Source organism: Macaca thibetana, chromosome 14 (genome assembly GCF_024542745.1).
Source record: "Macaca thibetana thibetana isolate TM-01 chromosome 14, ASM2454274v1, whole genome shotgun sequence".
In the NCBI taxonomy this organism is placed as follows: domain Eukaryota; kingdom Metazoa; phylum Chordata; class Mammalia; order Primates; family Cercopithecidae; genus Macaca; species Macaca thibetana.
In genome coordinates, this window is record NC_065591.1 from 76,093,986 (window position 1) to 76,116,173 (window position 22,188).

At 36.1% G+C, this 22,188-nt stretch overlaps 1 protein-coding gene across 22 annotated transcripts in view; it reads right to left on the bottom strand.

Moving 5' to 3' along the window:
• Positions 1-22,188, bottom strand: part of DLG2 (discs large MAGUK scaffold protein 2) — a 2,230,265-nt gene that overhangs the window by 844,256 nt on the left and 1,363,821 nt on the right. Inside the window, exon 1 of one of the 22 annotated variants that reach the window (XM_050755810.1) lies at positions 5,992-10,072. The exons of 18 other annotated variants lie outside the window; for them this stretch is intronic. In XM_050755810.1, the coding sequence (XP_050611767.1) occupies positions 5,992-6,312 (321 nt within the window). In that variant the 5' untranslated portion in view covers positions 6,313-10,072. Of the gene's footprint in view, positions 1-5,991; positions 10,073-22,188 lie in introns of those variants that run through there. 3 more of the 22 variants (XM_050755812.1, XM_050755802.1, XM_050755803.1) reach the window with 3 other exon arrangements.

The following is a 22,188-nucleotide window of genomic DNA, read 5'->3' on the forward strand; positions in this document are numbered from 1 at the left end:
GAGAACCTTGAAGGACATAATGTCACCTCAGTATCAGCATCATGTGGTACTATGCCAAAAGTTTCTGGACAGTTGCCTAGCCTAGCCTTCATCATTATAAGGAAGACACCAAAAAATTCAGTGAAAAAACCATAAATTCGAATGAAAGAGCACAATACGAATGACGAATTTGGTGGACAGTAAGTTCTTCAGGTTAAAAAACATACTTTAGATATCATTAATAATAATAAATACCATTTCCTGAGTAATTGTGCTATAAGTGCCATACTGGGGTTTTTATATACAGTATTTTCAATTCTTATAACATTTCCCTGCAACACGAATTTATCATCCCAAGTTTTACGGAGGAGAAAAATGAGGCTTAGAGAGGTTAAGCAAATAAGGTCACACAAAGCTAGTAAATTCAAATTTGAGATTGTCTGGCTTTTAAGTATAAATCATTTCCAAAGTTCCTCCCAGTAATTAGTAAGTATCAGTTGACACAGTCACATACTATTAGTACTGGATAAGATCTGGGTATTCATCTAGAAAACCAGTTGTCTTACAAACAGAGAAACGGAGGCTTAAAGAGTTCACTGATGATGAAGCATAACAAATAGAGAGTGGCAGAGCAGGCACTCAAACTTTATGAAGTCCTCATCAAGGCGGACCCAGCTCTCTCTGACCAGGCCCCACCCTCCTCTCCAGGCATCTCTCTTTTTTTTTTTTTTTTTTTTTTGAGATGGAGTCTCGCTCTGTCGCCCAGGCTGGAGTGCAGTGGCCGGATCTCAGCTCACTGCAAGCTCCACCTCCCGGGTTTATGCCATTCTCCTGCCTCAGCCTCCCGAGTAGCTGGGACTGCAGGTGCCCGCCACCTCGCCTAGCTAGATTTTTTTGTTTTTTGTTTTTTGGGTTTTTTTTTTTTTTTTTTTTTTTTGTATTTTTTTTAAGTAGAGACGGGGTTTCACCGTGTTAGCCAGGATGGTCTCCATCTCCTGACCTCGTGATCCGCCCGTCTCGGCCTCCCAAAGTGCTGGGATTACAGGCTTGAGCCACCGCGCCCGGCCCAGGCATCTCTTTTAACGAACCTGCTCTCCAGGGCTCAATGTTCTGGGCAAATAGAACTGAGTGCACAGACACCAAGGTGTTATATGCTTTTCTGTATTTTTCATTTCTGCTCAAAAATTTATCTCTTTTTATCTGCTTAATAAACAAATATAACATTTTAAATTCAATTCCGTCAACGTATCACTACCTCTATGAAGCCCTCACTGATTCATTGCTCTTCTGTTCCCAGCCAATCAAAAAAATATATTAAGAAACAGGTTAGTAATAGCCAATGTTTACTATAGACTTATTATTCATTCATTTATTCCTTAAATATTAATTGAGCCTCTGCCATATGAAAGCACTATGCTAACATTTTGTTAATCATCCATCACCACAACCCTCTGAGGTAAGTGTTATTTATATCCTCATTTTATAAAATAGAATATCTTGGCCGTGCGCAGTGGCTCACACCTGTAGTCCCAACACTTTGGGAGGCTGAGGCGGGCAGATCACGGGTCAGAAGTTTGAGACCAGACTGGCCAATATGGTGAAACCCCATCTCTAATAAAAACATGAAAAGAAAAAAAAAAGTAGCCAGACGTGGTGGTGTGTGCCTGTAGTCCCAGCTACTGAGGAGACTGAGGCAGGAGAATCACTTGAATGTGGAAGGCAGAGGTTGAAGCGAAACGAGGTGGCACCACTGCACTCCAGGACCAGTGCGAGACTGCATCTCAAAAAACAAAATAAAACAAACAAACAAAAAAAACCCAGAAAATCTTAAAAGCTTAAAGAAATGCAGCATTTTCCAAGTATCTCGATTTTTTTTTTTACTCCTCTGTATCCTGAATATGCATTCATTGTGGTATCTGCAGTACTCTCTGAGATTTTGCTTAACTTCTAAGTTATGACTTATGATGATATAAATATTTGTATATCACGGTATACATGGTATATCATTTGCTAAATTTTATAGGCCATTATAGACTCTAAGCTCCACAGTAGTAGGAGAGATACCTACTTTCTTTACAATTTTATTTTTTATTTATTATTATTATTAGTGTTACTATTTTTGAGATGGAGTCTCGCTCTGTCACCAGGCTGAAGTGCAATGGTGCAATCTCAGCTCACTGCAACCTCCACTTCCTGGGTTCAAGCGATTCTCTTGCCTGAGCCTTCCAAGTAGCTGGGACTACAGGCACCCGCCACCACTCACAGCTAATTTATTTTTTGTATTTTTAGTAGAGACGGGGATTCACCATGTTGGCCAGGATGGTCTAGATCTCTTGACCTCTTGATCCTCCCGCCTTGGTCTCCCAAAGTGCTGAGATTACAGGTGTGAGCCACTGGACCTGACCTTTTCTTTTTTTTTTTTTTTTTTGAGACCAAGTCTCACTCTGTAGCTCAGACTGGAGTGCAGTGGCGCCATCTTGGCTCACTGCAATCTCCACCTCCTGAGTTCAAGCAATTCTCGTGCCTCAGCCTCCTGAGTAGCTGGAACTACGGTGTGCACCACCACGCCTGGCTAATTTTTGCATTTTTAGTAGGGACAGCGTTTCACTATGTTGGCCAGGCTGGTCTTGAACTCCTGGCCTCTAGCGATTCACCTGCCTCTGCCTCTCAAGTGCTGGGATTATAGACGTGAGTCACCGCACCCAGTTTGTGTACTATAATATTATACCCACAAGGGCTGACAGAATAGTACACAGTAGACACTCAGTACATGATAGTCAAAAGAGAGAGAGAGAGAGAGAGAGAGAGAGAGAGAGAGAGAGAGAGAGGAGAGGAGAGGAGAGAGGAGAGGAGAGGAGAGGAGAGGAGAGGAGAGGAGAGGAGAGGTGAGGAGAGGAGAGGAGAGAAGGGAGACAGATAAATGCACAAAACTCTGGTCTGAGTCTCCACTGTTCTGTGCTGCCTCCCTAGATTAGTCTGAATTGGGAAGAAATGTCACATAAACAAAGATGGACATATTTCTTCCTAAGACTGTCACTAACATCCTAGATGTACATTTTGGAACTCACTTCTGGGCACTATAATTTTCCATTTCCTTACCTATGATTATGGTTATATTAATTCTACAGATCCAAATGGAATGAAAACTTATTTGAGACGGGACAGAAGCTGATTTTTAGACCTGCTGAGGAACAACATAATGACAGAGTCCTGTTAGTACACAGTACCCCAAATAACAGAAGTTTGGAAAAGAGCCTTGGGAGGAACTCAAGTCATTACCATGGCCCTCTATTATAGCAGCTGGAAATCACACTGCTGATTTCCACGTAATACTGCAAATATCTCCGAGGGCAAGATCCAAGCTCCCAGATGCTTAACAACCCTCAGGCACGTTCTGTACCACATGTGAGTCCCTGGACTATTTTAAAACATGCACTATTCTTTATGCTTTATCAAGGATTCTAATGTTTAATATCATTAGCCTCCAGTTTTAGGTTTTACAATATTTCACAGGACATTCCCAGTTAATTTAAGGGGTAAAAAATAGTATCATGAAATTTGAAAAACGGCCTTAGTTTTAGTGGACACATGAATATATATATAGGTACACACAGGTTTTTATTTTGGTCATAATATACCTAAGTGTATAGTACTTACACATCTCTATATAATTTAGATATTAGGTGTATGCTATGGATGCATATATCAATGGAAACAGATCTATAAATATGCATATATCAGTTGTTTTGAGGACATACTAGAAGGAAATAAAATTTACATGAAAAAATACTTTATATGGATAGAATGCAGCATTCTTTGGAAGAACAAGCTGATATACTCCAGGACAGAAAAATTGGAATAATATAGAACTCTAATTTTTATATGTGTACATATATATGCATATATATACTTATATATACATAAAATATGTTAATATAAACAAGTAGTTATAGTGAGACATTTGAATACATATATTAAAGTCTGTGTATATGTATGTGTAGAGACAATTGACATTATTTAACATAATGTATTTGAAAGTTTTCAAGCATGGGGTGAAGCCAGATTAATCAATTTAGCATAGCACTTTTATAGGACTGAAATGGTAAAGGGCGGAAAGGTCTGGTAAGTGAAGAGTGTTAAAACATTGAAAGTCCTAAAAGAAATGATTTCATAGCTCTAGTATTTGTGGATCACTATTAGTCCCAGTCAATAATACAGTACTTGCGAATGGGAGGGAAAATGTATAGAAATGCTTATGCAAACGAATAAGGAGAGATGGTGGCTCCTCAATTTGTTGCCTTCTTATATGTCACTGGATCTCTAATTATCAGTATGCGGTCTATTTCAATCCTTGAAAGCATTAAATGGTCGTAAGTTTCAGGCAAGTAGGAGGCATTGTTAAAAACTAAGGAAATAAAAAGTTTCCCTCAGTTGATGAAAAATGTATGAACATTTTTAGAGTTTGGTTATTATAACCTAGTATTAGAGATTTGGGTTCAGGAAATTACCATTTATGAAATAAAAAGTATATTACAGCTTGGATTAAAATAATTGCAACAATAAAGCAAGTTTGCTTTCTCTACTCTGTGCAACAACCACATGCTAGATTAGCATCTAATAAATAGGCTTGTCTTCCTAGCCTATGTGAGCCTTGAGAATTTAATGTAACCAATACAGAGATATAAGCTAAAGACATTTAAATGAATGTATTTGTTAAAGAGTATATAGAGTGTTCACAATTGTTAAGACTCTTTATTCAGTTTGGAATTCATGTTAACTTTAAATAATAACTGCATTTCTAAATGTCAAGCTCCATTTTAAGCCAAACCAGTTTAATAATAAAATGATAATATATTTTTGATTTAAATCAAGAGGCTGAGATGCGCTATCTCTCTAAGCAAAGCTTATAATTCCATGTAAGTCAATCAAAAGCCATATATATGGCTATGTAAGACCAGTGATAAATGACATTCTTGGAAGTACTTTCTACAAACTATTATTAAAATTAAAAAATTCTCTACACCTCCCACCAAAACATTTTATTCATGATCAATATCTACTTCTCCACTATGTTAAAATCATATTGAAATTGAGATTGAATTTTTTTCTGCAAATATAGCTTTTTTCTTTTCAATACATATTTAAGAACAGTCATTGTTCTGTATTTATGACAGTGACTACAGGTACATTTTATTTATATTTTACAGCATTTGCAGGAAGTTATCTTCTCTCCTTTGAATGAAGAGAGAAAAAAATGAGCCAATTTTATTTCTGATAAAATGATAGTAGTCTGGGGGCTAGAATAACCTAGGAATCAAATGAAAGGTATCTACACATCTGCTTTAGAAATGCATTACAGAAGAAAGAGAGCTATAGATGTTAATATAAATAAACTTATTGCTTCTCTATGAATAAATGAAGTGCTTCATTCTTTATTCTAATTTTAATCATCCTCTATTTTGCTCTTAATTATTCCTTTTCTTTGTAAAATTAATTATTTAGTGTAAATAATGTTTCTTCTCCATAACTGAAAAGGCATACAGTATTATAAGAGTAAAATTAGAATAGCATACTTCAAATCACTATTTTCTATAGCTAAAGAAACAAATGTTCTTTTGCCTTTAAAGAGATGGAAAGTTTGGTTAAAATTTGTTTTCTCTCTATTCTTTAAAATAATAAATAGGCAGGACTGAACAAAAGTTAAAAATGATAAGAAGTAAAAGGGCTACTAAAAGACTATGATGCAAAATAATATAACCAGAGGACTAGAGAAATTGAACTTGGTGAAAAGTCAGTGAAATAAACTGAACACAGCATCCCTAGACTTGCACAGGCCACCCAGAGGTATGAGCCCACAAACATGTGTGAAAATGACAGGTTTTTCTTGGCCTAATATTTTACATACAGGCATACCCATGGTATTCTGCTAAGTTTCCAAGCCATTCTAACCTTAAACAACTTGCTCTCACTTTCTTCAGATACTCAAGGGAAAGTCATAAGGAAAAGGCTCACCTGCGCTGGGCTGAACCAACCATGTGGGCAGGTACAATGCTCCCCACAAGTCCCTTTGCCCTTGGTGCTCGTCTTGTGGGGGCTTTTCCGCACACTGTCCCACAAGGTCCTGTTGAAGCTGGACCCCCCGGTCCTGTTTGAAGCTGGGCCCCCTGGTCCTGAGGAAGGCATGGTCTGAGAACTGTACCCGAGTCCCTGAGAGTTCCTCTGCCAGCCACAAGCGCAGTGGGCATCCCTGATCAGGGTGGGCGCACTCCTGCCGGCATCCATCCCATCGGACCCCCGGCTGCAGCTGTGTTGCTTGGTGAGGTATGCATTCATACTGCACTGATGCCTACTCTTTCCTTTGGTCAGCTCTGCACAGAAATGTCTCCTCCCTCACACCCCTTTCTTCCAGGCAGTTGTAAAAGTCTTTTTTTCCCCCGTAGATCCCTCAGTATCTTTGACAGCTGCTATAAGCAGTGCATCGTGGGAGCAGTGGGAGCAGCCAGAGCAGCTCCGCACAGCATTATCTGCGGGCTGGTAGCTCTTTGTCAATAGATGACTCAACTCACAGAGCAACTTGACAGTATCCCTGCTCTAGGCAGAAGCAATCAATGCTCCACACAGCTGGGCTACAAGACTGTACACTGTGTTACAAACCCTTTTTGGATGGAGCCCTACAGTAAAGAGTAACTCTTTGCAGTTTGGCATTCTGGCTTTTCCCTTTCCTTGCTGATCCTCACACAAAATACAAACCTTAGGAAAGAGAACTTATTATGAGATTCTTATGAGATTAGCAGGACCCTTCTTTCCAGAAAGGATGCATCTAGGCTTAAACTTTATAGCATAAGCAATAAAAAATGATGGGAAAGTTAACCTGTAAAGGAATTTTCAACATTTACAGGAATCACTTATCTAGAGAGAGATTTGCCAAGACACAGACCCAATCACGAAGTAACTATATCAGATCATCAATATTAACTCTAAAGAACATAAATTCATTTGGAAAAATCGTCGAGGTCACAGCATTATACTAGAGTCCCTTAAAATTGGAAGTTTGTTTTAAATCACGATTATGCATTATAATCCAATCATATATAATTTATGCTATACACAATTATTAATTCTTTCTTATTCAAAGTAAGGCAGTTTTCAAGGTTTAAAACCGATGGGTTGGGCTTATTTTAAAACAGTATTTTTCCTTACCCCAAATTATTCTGAGGTTTTCCTTTCAAATACTTTACCACAACAAGTACATTCACCACAGAGAGAGTCTGCGTTTTAAAGTGAAAGATACATCCAACTCTGCCATACAGTATTTTGGTTTCCAAAGACAGAATTTTCAAATTCTTTCACTGAAAAATGAGCTATTTTTTCGACCTTAAAGCAATTGCCTTCCCAAGAGGATTTTTGTTTTAAATGTTAGCATGCTTGCTGAATCCATACATAGTATTTTCAGTGAAGTGAAAGGCTAATTGCCACAACATTAATAATTTTTATTCTGTTTGAAACTTTCCATATCCATTTCCAAAATGTCTATCCTTATCACACATTCCTGAGGAAATAATTTTGGTTTGATTGTGCAGCCAGTTACCATCCATGCAGGACCTAACAAAGATTGTATGATCCTATGAAATAATTACTTTATCTGTAGACCATCAGATGCCATCAAATCGACCTTCTCAGTGGATTGACCAGGTGCTGGGTCAGTATAGGCCTGATTTTTGCCTGAGCTGACAAGGTGCTTATTGCAAGGGCTGAGATCATAGCAAGTTCTACATTTGAACCTGAGACTCCCTGGATAAATCACTGTTAGACTTAAAAATCTTCCAAGTAAGGAGTAGGATCTTCTTTTTCCATGTATCTCCATATAAGCGTACCTTTCCAAATTCTGCACAAGGGGCACTGTGCTCATCACAGAAGGCATTCAAAACACCTTTGTTCAATAATAATGGCCAGATATGTAAGTTTAGAGGGCAGGTTCTGGTTCATGTTATTGGCCATTTTTCTCTAAGCACCCTTCATACTGCCCACCACATAACAGGCAATAAATACATATATATGTTTGATGGATGAATGGATGGTTGGGTGGAAGTATAAATGGAAAGACAAAGTAGAAAAATGAAGGAGTTGATACACTTTTAAAAAAATAATAATATTTAATTCAGCAATGTTCCAGAAACATAAACTATTCCTTTAAAGTTAACTTTAGTTCTGATGTTGAGGTATTCTTGTTAAGGAAATTTGTCAAAAATATATGAAAATTGAACTGTTGGGCAGAAATAGCAAAGGCATTAATAGTTTTTTTCTTCTTAAAGAAGATCAAGAAGTCAAAATCAATACCTGAAGACAGTGAGGAAAAGGGAGAAATTCTCTCTCTCTCTCTTTCTCCCTCCCCCCTTTTTATTCTAGATGAATAGATTATGCCTGAAAGAACTGTTGGGTCAAATAAAACCCTAGAGAACTTCAGGCTTTTCTGGTGTCACCAGGATGCATTACTATACAGTAGGATTTGATGTGATATACCAATGCCATCACTCTCAAATGAGAATATCAGAAAGTGATAAGTTTGGCTCTCTCCAATCTTATCTAACCACAGATGTTTCTCTAGTTTTTTAGGCAGATATCATTGCACAAAGGCCCACTAGCATCTTCAGGGAACACATGTCCTGTTCTCACCCATTTGCCTCTCAAATATAAGAATCAGTCTACATAGACATAAGTCAGTGTGCATCCATCACAATTTTGTAATGCTGTGTGCAGCTAGCAGGAAGGCAGAAACAATTTTCTGGCTTGACACTACTCAAGATATTACAAATCTTCACAGGGACCTAAATCAGTTATGAATGGGTTGTTCAGAATGAGCAATGTCTTCCCATCACAAGGGCCATAGAATTTCTGTTTTAGTAACCTCAGCATGTCATTTCTTTGTAGATAAATAGCATCCATCATCCATTGCATAACTAATGTTATTTTGCTTAAAAGATCTTTAAGAATAAAGCAAACTTTTATTAAGCTTACTAAAAGACTACATTGAAATCACTCCTTCGGTTTAGTACATGTAAAGTAATTCCATACTCCTATCTTTCCCTCCCCACAAACAAGACTTCTCTTTTCAAACATGACATTTGGCTTTCTGAGGACAGCCCACTTAAACAGATAAATATGTTCAACTAGCCCTCTGTACTATAAGACAGACTCACTAATTAATGGTAATCCAATTTGATCAACTATAATTGGACAATTGTAATGACCATGAGATGACATGAATTTCTGGCCAAACAAGAATTAGCGATGCATAAGTACACATCCTACTTATCACTGTGATTTAACATGGGCAGATGGTGCACGGGGCAATGCCTAGATGAGATATAACTTATTGAACTCTCTTTGACCTGGCACTGACTACATAGAACAATCACTAGTTTCAAAGCAAGGGTTTAAGACTAATATCCTAGCTTGATTTGTTTAATAAAAATAGCAAAAATGGATAAATAAATTGTACTGCACTAAAATATGATACAGAATCTTTTTCCAGATAAAATTTCCATCAGGCATTCCATCCATATAGGAAGTGAAAATATTAATTATAAAAGGAGAGTTAGGTGCTTGCTAAAGATTGGCTGGTAACAGACATCCTTATCAGCCACAAGTAATATTCCAAATAATCATAAAATGCTTTGAAAAGTGTGTGCAGTCTATTCCTATGATTGCAAAAACTAGAGATTTATAAATGCTAAGAAATCAGCATTCTTCTACATCTAATAACCTTTGGCCTAGACAATCTCCAGATCCAAGCACGTTTCCTTCAAAATAAGAAAGCCAGGAATATGTAAAGTATTTTAGACTCTAAAATTATTTCCAAAATAATTAAACTAATTTAGTCGTAACTTTTGTGAGACAAAAACAAGCAGGAATTTAGTGTGGAAGAAAACATGCTTAATTGATGCAAAGATTTAAACAAACCAGATGATTTAATGGAAAGTAGAAAAAATTTGTAAAATATCCCAAATTGTAACTAGCATAGTTGGATTTGGGTGAGTGTTGATGAGGAAGGGGTTAATCTGAATTAATTATGTCTAAATTATAAAATGGTCTTCAGGAAATGTAAATTTATTATATTCTAATGTACTTAGTAACACAATTACAGAAATCAGAACACTAATTATGTAACATTTCTTAAAGATTATGAAAGAAACACTAGTAAAAAGGTAATCATTTAAAATTTGCATATCTTTGCAATTGAATCTAAGTGCTAAACTATACTTCTACCAGAAATTTATTCTCATCCTTCAAGATTAAAGTAATGTCACTTCTGTAAGCTTTTCAGATCCCCTTGGCATATTAAGTCATGCTCTACAGTATCTGTATACTTGTCTGTGTAAATTTATTTAACATTTATCTATTTCTTTCAATCACCATGATGACCACTTTAACATCTAACCTAGCATCATTTCTGTGTAGAACCGGTGAAACAGATTTCTAACTGGTCTCTGGCATACACCCTTACTCTAATTCATTCTCACACAGCACCCAGAGTAATTCCTAAAATGCAATTATGATCAGGTCCTTTATGCTTGATACCTGTCAATTAAATGTCATTTTCTGTAACTCTTTATCCTCATAGATAGTATAATGTTTCAAGTAGTTCAGATGGTCTTTAATCATGCCCGTGTGATCTGGCCTATGTGGCTTTTTACCAGTCTTGTCTGTACCTCGCACTCTTGCTCTGTCCTCCAACCACACAGACCTTAAATACTTGCACTCAGTCCTACCTTGTGGCCATGGAGGATGCTCTTTTTCCCACTTCATACTTTCATATAATTAATTCCTACTCACCCTTCTGTAGGCTGCATCAAGAGGCAACTCCCCCAAAACCACCCTAAATAAACATACAGTATAATCTAAAAAGAAGTGGGCTTACTATGCAACACAGCTCCAAAATAAAGCTTCTAGTCTTTACTTCCAACCAGATTGCCATCCAGATCTCTTTTATTCATAAATTCTGGTGTCTTCCCTGTCCTCTGGAGTTCAACTTGCATATCATCACCTCCTCAAGAAAGCATTCCCTGAACACTGGGTCACCTTCCAGGATAGCTCATGTCATCTTTCCATTAAACATTGATTTAGCACCTGTGCTTCTCTATTACAACACTTAACAAAACTGTATTTAAAACAAGAATTACACTATAACTTAGTTTGTACCCTTTTCCCCAAACAGAATGTAAGTAGTTCCTAGTAGGGCAATGAGAGAGCTCTCTTATTTGCAACTGCATCCTCTGAATTCAGCACCAAGCGTTTAACACTAATTGAAATAAGTCAAACGTGGAAGAAGACAAAAGTATCTTTCAATGATCACATCAATATAGGTATTCTGGCCTGTGTTCTACTTCTCAGTGTAAAATCAATAAATAAGCATTTTGATTTTGAAAACAAAATGGCAATGTGTTCCTATAGTCAGCACTTTAGTGGAACATTTAGTGTGGTTGAGTGGCGTAAGTGTATGAACTCATTTTTTCAAAGAAATTTGCTAGTGGTCTTAGCACTGAAGCTGAAGCAGCTTCTGTTTATTTTAGCAAGATATTAATTTGTAAAAGCTGCACTTCCTGACAGCTGTGCATTTCTCTCAAGCTTTTTCAAGAGTTCTCCCTTTATAGCTAGATAGTACAAAAGAGGGAGCAGTTTCCTAAGTCAAAAGCCAGTTAGTGGTAAAACATGAAGAGAATCCTAAACTCCAAAGTCATTTTAATCTTAAAATAATATAAGCCAAGCCAAAAGTCATAATAATTTCAGAAGACTTTTTTTTTTTTTTTTTTTTTTTTTTTGACAATCTTACTCTGTTGGCCAGGCTGGAATGCAGTGTCACAATTTCAGCTCACTGCAACCTCCACGCCCCAGGCTCTGGCAAGTCTCTTACCTCAGCATCCTGAGTAGCTGGGATTACAGGCATGCACCACCACACCCAGCTAGTCTGTGTATTTGTAGCAGAGACGGGGTTTCACCATGTTAGCCAGGCTGGTCTCAAACTCCTGATCTCAAGTGATCTACTCGCCATGGCCTCCCAAAGTGCTGAGATTCCAGGCGTGAGCCACCACACCCAGCTGATAATTTCAGAAGATAATAAAAGTGTGCATCGAAGAATATAAAGGCATGGAAATATCTCCTCTACTTCCCTCCCAATCAAGTCACAAATTTAAAAAATATTAAACAGCATTATTATCCATAGCAAGTATTTTCTTCAGTTTTTTTTTTTAAGTTGTGGTAAAAAACACAAAACATAAGATCTACCCTCTTAAATTTTAAGTGTACAATATAGTGCTTTTAACTATAAGCACAAGGTTGTAAAACAGATCTCTACCACTTTTTCACCATGCATGATTAAAAGTCTATACCCATTGAACAACAAAATCCCATTTCCTCCTCCCCCAGCCCCTAACAGCCACCATTCCACTTTCTACTTCTTTGAGTTTGACTAGTTCAGATATTTCTTATAAGCAGAGTAATACCATATTTGTCCTTCTATAGCCTATTCCACTTAGTATATTGTCTTTAGGATTTACCCTTGGTGTAGCATATGATAGGATTTCCTTCTTTTTTTATGGTTGAATAATATTCTGTTTTATGCATATACTATATTTTGTTTACCCCTTCATTCATCAATGGACATTTAGGTTGTTTCTACCTCTTGGCTATTGTGAATAATACTCAATGAACATGAGAGTACAAATCTATTTTCCAGATCTTGATTTCAATTCTTTTGAATAAACACTCAAAAGTGGGATTGTTGAATTATATGGAAGGTCTATTTTTCACTCTTTGAGGAACCTGCATACTGTTTCCCATAGCAACTGCACATTTTACATCTCCCAAAACAGTGCACAGGATTTCCAATTTCCCCACATCCTCAACAACATTTTTTTGTTGTTGTTTTCTTTTCTTTCTTTCTTTTTTTTTGGTAATGGCAATTCTGACAGGTGTGAGGTGATACCTCGTTGTGATTGAAATTCACATTTCCAAGATGATTAGTGAGGTTGAGCATCTTTTCATATACCAAATGGCTATTTGTTTAACTTCTTTGGAAAAATATCTATTCAGGTCCTTTCCCATTTTTAATCAGGTTGTTTGTTTTTTGGCTACGGAGTTGTAGGAGTATCTTATCTATTTTAGATATTAAGCCCTCATCAAGTATATACTGTACAACTATTTTATCCCATTGTGTAGGTTACCTTTTCACTCTCTTTATTGTTTTTTTTTGCTCTGTAGAAGTGTTTTAGTCTGAGGTAGTACCACTTGTCTATTTTTGTATTGGTTTCCTGTGGTTTTGTTGTCATATCCAAGAAATCACAGTAAAGACCAGTGTTGTATAGCCTTTTCTTTATATTTTTATCCAGGAGTTTTGTAGGTTTAGGTCTTACCTTCAGGTCTTTATTTTGAGTTGATTTTTGTGGGTGGTATAAGATAATTTAATTCTTTTGCATATGAGTATTCTGTTTCCCAAAATTATTTGTTAAAAGAGACTCTTCTTTCCCCATGTATAGGCTTGGCATCTCTGTAAAAGATCATTTGATTTTTATCTGTGTGGGTTTATTTCTGGACTCTCTATTCTATTTCATTAATTTGTATGTCCAGTTTAGTGCCATACTGACTTGATTACCGTAGTTTTGTAATATATTTTAAAATCAGGAGGTAAAAAGTTTTCATATTTATTCTTCCTTCTCAAGATTGTTTTGGCTATTTGGGGTCCTTTGTGGTTCCATATGATTTTTATTTTTTTTAATTTTCCTATAACAAATACCATTGAGATTTTGATAGTGGTTACAATGAATGTGTAACTTACTTTGAGTAATATGGACATTTTAACAATATTATCTTTCAATCCATGAACATAGGATATCTTTACATTTATTTGTGTCTTTCATTCCTTTCAACAATATTTGGTAGTTTTTAGTGAACAAATCTTTCATCTGTTAAGTTTGTTCCTCAATATTTTATTCAACTTGATAGCACTGTAAATGGGATTGCTCTCTTAATTTATTTTCAGATATTTTACTATTAGCATATAGAAACACAACTAATTTTTGTATATTGATTTTGTATCCTATAACTTTGTTGAATTTTTAAATTAAGCTCCAGATTTTTTGTATGTACAATCTTCAGAATTTTCTACATATAAGATCATAGTATCTGTGAACAAATATAATTTTACTTCTTCCTTTCCAGTTTAGGTTTCTTTTTTTTTTTTTTTTTTTTTTCTTGCCTACTTACTCTGGCTATTACTTCCAGTACTATGTTGAATAGAATGGTGAGAGTGAACATCCTTGTTCCTAATTTTAGAGGAAAAGCTTTCAGTTTTTCACCATTGAGTATGGTGTTTAGATTAGGACTTTTCATATATGATTTTTATATTGTAAGGTAATTTTCTTATATTCCTAATTTGTTGAGGTTTTTTAAAAATTTAATTTAATTATTATACTTTAAGTTCTAGGGTACATGTACACAGCATGAAGGTTTGTTACATAGGTATATATGTGCCATGTTGGTTTGCTGCACCCATCAACTTGTCATTCACATTAGGTATTTCTCCTAACGCTATCCCTTCCCCACCCCTCCACCCCCCAGCAGGCTCCAGCATATGATGTTCCCCTTTCTGTGTCCGTGTGTTCCCATTGTTCAACTTCCACTTACATTTTTCTAAATGAAATAAAGGTGTCAATTTTGTCAACTGCTTTTTCTGCATCTATTGATATAGTTTCATTATTTGTATCCTTCATTCTTTTAATGTGAATTATCCAATTCATTAAATGTCATATGTTGAACCATTCTTGCATTTCAGAAATAAATTCCACTTGGCCATGGTATATGATCTTTTCAATGTGCCGTTAAATTTCATCTGCTATTATTTTGTTGAGAATTTTTGCATCTATATTCATTGACAATATTGGTGTGTAGTAGTATTTCTGTGATTCTTTTTTCCTAGTTTTAGCATCAGGGTAATCCCGGCCTCATAAAATGAGTTTTAAATTGTTCCTTCCCCTTCAATATTTTGGAAGAGTTTGAGAAAGACTGCCATTAATTCCTTTTTAAGTGTTTGATAGAATTTACCAGTGAAGCAATCTGGTCCTGGGCTTTCCTTTGTGGGGAAGCTTTTGATTACTAATTTAATGTGCTTATTGTTTAGAGATCTATATAAATTTTTAACTTATGATTCGGTTTTGGAAGGTTATATATTTCTAGGAATTTGTTCATTTCATCTAGGTTATCTAACTTTTCATACAAGTGTTCCCAGTACTCTTATAGTATTTTTTATTTCCATATAACCAGTAGTAACATAACTTCTTTCATTTTAACAAATTTTAACTATTTGAGTCTTCTATTTTTTTTATTGGTTAATCTAGCTAAAGCTTTACCAATTTTGTTGATGTTTTAAAATATGTAACTCTTAGTTTCATTGATTTTTTCTTTTAATTTTATTCTTTATTTTTTTCTCTAATTATTTTCTTCCTTCTGCTAACTTTGTGCTTAGTTTGTCTTCCTTTTTCCAGTTGCTTGAAATGTAGAATTAGGTTGTTTATTTGAGATCTTTCTTCCTTTTAAATGTAACTGTATATTCATACAAACTTTCCTTTTAGTACTATTTTTATGGTATCCCATAAGTTTTGGTATGCCGTGCTTTTATTTGCATTTGTCTGAAGACATTTTCTAATTTCCCTTTTGATTTCTTCTTTGACCTATTAGTTAAGAGTGAGTTGTTTAATTTCCTCATGTGTAAATTTTCCAGTTTCTCTTTAGCCATTAATTTCTAGTTTTATTTCATTGTAGTTGGAAAATATATTTGGCATGATTTCCATCTTCTTAAATTTGTTAAGACTAGTTTTGAGACCTAATATGTCATCTATCCTGGAAAATGTTCCATGTGTGCTTCAGAATAATGTTTATTCTCCTGCTGTTAGCTGGCATGTTCTGCATATGTTAGGTCCATTTCATCTATAATGCCATTCAAGTCTTCTGTTTCCTTATCAATCTTCTGTCTGGATACTCTGTCCATTATTGAAAGAAGAGTATTACAATCCCCTAATAATATTGACTTGTTCTTTATTTTTCTTTAATTCTGTCAATGTCTGTTTTATATATTTGGGTGCTCTGATGTTAGGTGAATATATATTTAACACTGTTATATTTTCTTGAATTAAGTCTTCTATCATTATATAATGTCCTTCTTTGCATTTTTTTGACATTTTTTACCTACAGTTTATTACCATTTTCTTGGATATTTTTCTATCCTTTCACTTTCAGACTTCCAGCCAATGTATGTCATTAAGTTAACATAAGTCTTATAGACAAAATATAATGAGAATCTTTTTCTTTTCATTGTTGTTTGTTTGTTTGTTTGTTTTTGAGATGGAGTCTCGCTCTGTCACCCAGGTTAGAGTGCAGTGGTGCAATCTTGGCTCACTTCAACCTCTGTCTCCCGGGTAGCAGGGATTACAGGCACATACCACCATGCTCAGCTAATTTTTGTACTTTAAGTAGAGGCAGGTTTCACCATGTTGGTGAGGCTGGTCTCGAACTCCTGACTTCATGTGATCCACCCGCCTGAGCCTCCCAAAGTGCTGGGATTACAGTTGTGAGACACTGTGCCCAGCCGAGAATCCTATTTTTAAAATCACTTAGTTATTCTATCTTTTGATTGGAAAGTTTAATCTATTTACATTTAAAGTAATTATATGTATTGATAAGGAAGGACTTATTATTGTCATTTTGTTAATAGTTTTCTGTTTTGCATCTTTTTTGTCCCTCTTTTTCTCTCTTGTTGCTTTGGATTTCTTTCTCATTTTCTTTTTTTTTTAAATTTATTATTATTATTATACTTTAAGTTCTAGGGTACATGTGCATAACGTGCAGGTTTGTTACATATGTATACTTGTGCCATGTTGCTGTGCTGCACCCATCAACTCGTCAGCACCCATCAACTCGTCATTTACATCAGGTATAACTCCCAATGCAATCCCTCCCCACTCCCCCCTCCCCATGATAGGCCCCGGTGTGTGATGTTCCCCTTCCCGAGTCCAAGTGATCTCATTGTTCAGTTCCCACCTATGAGTGAGAACATGCGGTGTTTGGTTTTCTGTTCTTGTGATAGTTTGCTAAGAATGATGGTTTCCAGCTGCATCCATGTCCCTACAAAGGACACAAACTCATCCTTTTTTATGGCTGCATAGTATTCCATGGTGTATATGTGCCACATTTTCTTAATCCAGTCTGTCACTGATGGACATTTGGGTTGATTCCCAGTCTTTGCTATTGTGAATAGTGCCGCAATAAACATACGTGTGCATGTGTCTTTCTCATTTTCTTTTGCAGATCTTCTATTGTTATAGTTTTGTGGTTACCATGGAGCTTACGTAAGACATCTTACAGTTATAATAATCTATTTTAAGCTGATAATAACTTAACTTCAATTGCATACAAATACTCTACTCTTTTACTCTTCCCCCCACATGCACACTTTATGTTTTTTAATATTATGTTTCCATTAACATATTTTTTAGTTATAGTTATTTTTATACTTTTGTCTTTTAACTTCGTTAGTTCTTAACACAGTAACTGTAGTACTAAACCATGGGCTTTGTGAATGAGGCATAAATATGCTCTTGTCCAAGCCTTAATCATCTTGAAAGTTAGCTTCTTCAACTGTATTGATTTAAATGGTGGGATGGCTTTTGGGATGGTAATACATGTAACATCCTGGGTGTGTTGTTTCCAAGTGTCTGTTTCCCCCACTCTTCCCATTCTAGATCCTCTACTGATTCTTTCCTGGTTGCCAAAAGCAGAAAAGGTAGTGTAGGAGAATGTGAAGGCCCTAGAAAGGGCATAGGCATGTGCTATCCCTTGCCCACTGCACTAAGTTTTATAAGGGAGAAAATGTATGAATAATGATATGGGTAAAAATAACAGTATGGTAATGAGTCATAAGTGAAAAAAGAAAGAGGGGAAAGTGAAGAGGAAAAAAAGAAGGAAGGAAGGAAGGAAGGAAGAGCAAGAAGAAGAAAGGAAAGGAAGGAGGGAATGGTCACAAATTGAGGAAATAAATCTCTTTAAAAAGATAATTAAAACACATGGTAGGGTTTAATACACAAAACCAAAATGAAATAAATATAAATGGTCATTTCTTTTATTACCATACAGTCTTGGACACACCACTGAGGCCTCTTAAAGTAGAGTGCCTGGCTTTTAGAGCTGTCATACTCAGAATTTGTGAAGCAATCATAAAATGGAATCAGTTTTTCTTCAGTTTAAATTTTGCAAGTTCTTATTTTTCTAATGAATAACTTGTAATAGATATTTTCCAAATTTATTAAACGGTTTAAAAAAAAAGTCTGGGTTAAAAATAAACCAGAGTCTGACTTGCCATTGTAATTCATCTACAAATTGGAGTAAAGGCAGGGTATGGATTAATATAAATTACAGGTCCTCTTTCATCTAAATGATCTCTTTTCCTTAGAGACCTAACATTTTGGTAAAGTTTAGCCTAGTTGGCTGTGCTTTAGCCAGTACATTTCCAATTCACATTTAATTAACCATCTTCTCCTCTGTGCTTACATTATTTTGCTTTTGTATTTGTTCATTTTATTCAATATCTATTTACTGAGTGCCTAGTTTGTATCAGGAACTATGCTAAGGATGATGTAGTGAACTTTCTGCAGGGCAGAAAGACTTTGAATAAACAAGTGTGCTGAGTGATTAAATTGAGATGTACAGAAACAACATGCAGGATATCCCTTGCTATCGAACTTGTTCCATTAAGGTGAGTTATATAATTACATGTGGGCACAATTGTCCTTCCTATTACTAGATTGTAAGCTCCTCAAGGGCAAGAACTATACTTTATTTGTAAACTCATCCTCTTTCCCATTATTTCACAATATAATTATTATTTCTCAGTAAATACTTGAATTGAACTTGGAAAATGTGGGACTTTGGTTTAGGAAAGATGCTGATATGGTTTGGCTATGTATGTCTCCACCCAAATCTCATCTTGAATTGTTGTTCCCATAATCCCTACATGTTGTGGGAGGGACCTGGTGGGAGGTAACTGAATCATGGGGGCAGTTACTTTCATACTATCCTTGTGATAGTGAGTGAGTTCTCATGAGATCTGACAGTTTTTTAAGGGGGTTTCCCACTTTGCTCAGCATTCCTCTCTCCTGCTGCCATGTGAAGAAGGGCATGCTTGGTACCCCTTCTTCCATGATTATAAGTTTACTGAAGCCTCCCTAGCCATACAGAACTGTGAGTCAATTAAGCTTATTTCCTTTATAAATTACCCAGTCTTAGGCAGTTCTTTATAGCAATGTGAAAACAGACTAAGATACACGCATTAGTTCCAGCTCTTCCATTGACTAGTTGTCTCATTTTGGACAAGTCACAAGTGCCCATTTAAGGGCTCAGAACATATTCATTGTCACATAAATATTTGAAGGCTAATGGAATTTGCTTCTCCTCTGAAACACTGTTTTCTATGTTTGTGCATAATGTGATAAAGCTTTGTACAACATTTATGCACCTCTTTTTTCCTGGTCATAATGGACAAGGTATGAGCTTCAGAGTGAAACTTCTGTGTTCCCAACCCAACTCTGACCATTATTAGCTATGAACTTGGGCAAGTCACTTAATCTCTCTGTGCCTCTGTTTCCTCATTTATAAAGTAAGTTTTCACACCAATCTCATAGAATTGTTGTGAAAATAACATAAGCTGATTTCTATAAAGTACTTAGCACATTACCTGGCACATAATTATGCTCAATAATACCTATTTATGCATTTACCTGTCTGTCTATTGTTATCCCTCTCCCTATTTCAATTGTAATTTCCAGAGACTGACATTTAAAAATTCTGTAGTGCTTATGAGCAGAGACTCAATAAAGGTCAGTTTATTTAAACTGAATGTCAGGAATCCATATTGGTCCTAAACTTATTTTCTCAGATTATATTTTGGGCAAGGCATTCTACTTCTGGGCTAGTTGCTAAATAAGATCACCACCATTACCAACATTATCTACACTATAATGACTACTTACAAAGTGTCTCAAGCATATGTACTCATTTTATCCCAGTAACCGTATATAATAAACATTGAGATGACAATTTAAGATATAGAATTAGGTTTAGAAAGATTCTGTAGTTTTCCCATGGTCACAGCATTAGTAGGAGTGACATCAGGAATAAATTAAGGTACATACAACACTGGAGCCATACAGGAAAACCTGTGCAAAATGACATCTCATTTTTGTGTAAGACTTTGGTTTTTTGAAAATACTGTTATATCCTTCATTTCTCTACATCTTCACAATAGCCCCATATGGTAGTCAGGGCAGGGGGAAAAACTAAGGTCCATTAGCATGAAATAATGTGTCTGAGGTCAAACAGCTGGTAAGTGATGTTGTTGAAACCAGAATTCAAAGCTCAGTGTTCAGTCCCAAATTTTTACACTATTTCATCCTGTTTTCCTACACAGTACATTCCCCTTATTTCATTTCTAGGTATAAATATATGACATCTTGTCACTCCCTTTGCCATCAAAAACTGGGCAAAAGATGAAGTACATTTAGTGAACCTAATGTTTTTAAGTTTGGTGTCAGCATAAAATTCACACTTGCCTTCTCTGTTCTTATTTACAAATCCTAAGGAAAGGACTGATCGGGATTTTGAGGGGTCTGATGGAAACGGTTTTCTAAACTTGAAAGGCTTAAATGAAAATAAAGTTTTTGCCTTAATTATATTTTCTCATACAAGTCCAGAAGCATCTGCAGTTTCTTGCAGCCACAAGCAAAAGGTTTGAATGTATGTATACTCCTTTCCTTCTGGCTGTAGAACAGCTTCAATCATAGCAGCTGCAGCTACCACTTATTGATCATCTACTATTAATGTGCCAAGAAACTTACAGAATTAGAACCAATTTTTGTAATAGTCCTGAAAGGCAATGTTATTATTCCCATTTCTGGGGTAAAGAAATTGAGGTTCAGAGAAACTAAGTAATTGCTCAATGTCATGCAGCTATTAAATAGCAAAGTTGCAATTCAAATTTAAGTCAGTCAGAGTCCAAATCCCGATGCTTCCCACTTCACCATGTTATTTCTCTCAAAAAAATTAAAAAACAAAAAATAAAAAATAAAAGTTATACAAACGAATCTTCCACCTTTCCTTTGGTGATGTAAGTACTTTAAATATTAATCTCTGAGTCAAACTTGGTGGAGGAGGTGGGTGGCGGGGTGGGTGGTGGTGGGAAACAAATTCTAACTTTATAAAATGCCCATGTTGGTGAGAAGGCTACACAGAAATGCAGTTGTCAATCACATCGGGGTGGAGTTTTTCACCATCTGATAGTGAGTATTCATTTAGGCCTGCTGGGCTAAATGAAATGTGGTATTATACACTCAAGTACCAAAGTGCCTTCTGTGACATCTTTCAAAGAAATCTTCTTCATTTTAGATCTCACTCATAAGCCAATAAAACATAAATTGCAAACTACCTGTGTATTGGTTTCTGAAAAATTGGTGTTGGGTCCAAGACATCCCAGTTGGAGCCCAGGAACTGCCACTGAAAAACACAGCTGAGAGGATTCACCTGGTGCAAATCTATCAGCACACAACTAACAATAAAATATTTTCTTTTCTGCAGAAAGGTCATTTATTTCATCCTCAGAATATGTTCCTTTGGTGTAATTTGTACAGAAAAGGGTATGCATCACTTTATGTGCAATTTCCTAAGTAATCATCCGTTAGTAAAGAAAAGCTGAAAATCAATTATCTGATATTTTTTCCTCTCTTATCTACAACTTCCAATTGAAGACAACAGTATTGCTTCCCCACCCCACCCCCCCCCTTTTTTTTTTTTTTTTTGAGACGGAGTCTCGCTCTATCGCCCGGGCTGGAGTGCAGTGGCGCGATCTTGGCTCACTGTAAGCTCCACCTCCCCGGTTCACGCCATTCTCCTGCCTCACTCAGCCTCTCGAGTAGCTGAGGCTACAGGCGCCCGCCACCATGCCCGGCTAATTTTTTGTATTTTTAGTAGAGACGGGGATTCACCATGTTAGCCAGGATAGTCTCGATCCTGACCTCATAATCCACCCGCCTCCGCCTCCGAAAGTGCTGGGATTACAGGCGTGAACCAGCAAGCCCGGTCTTTTTTTTTTTTTTTTTTTTTTTTTTTTTTCCC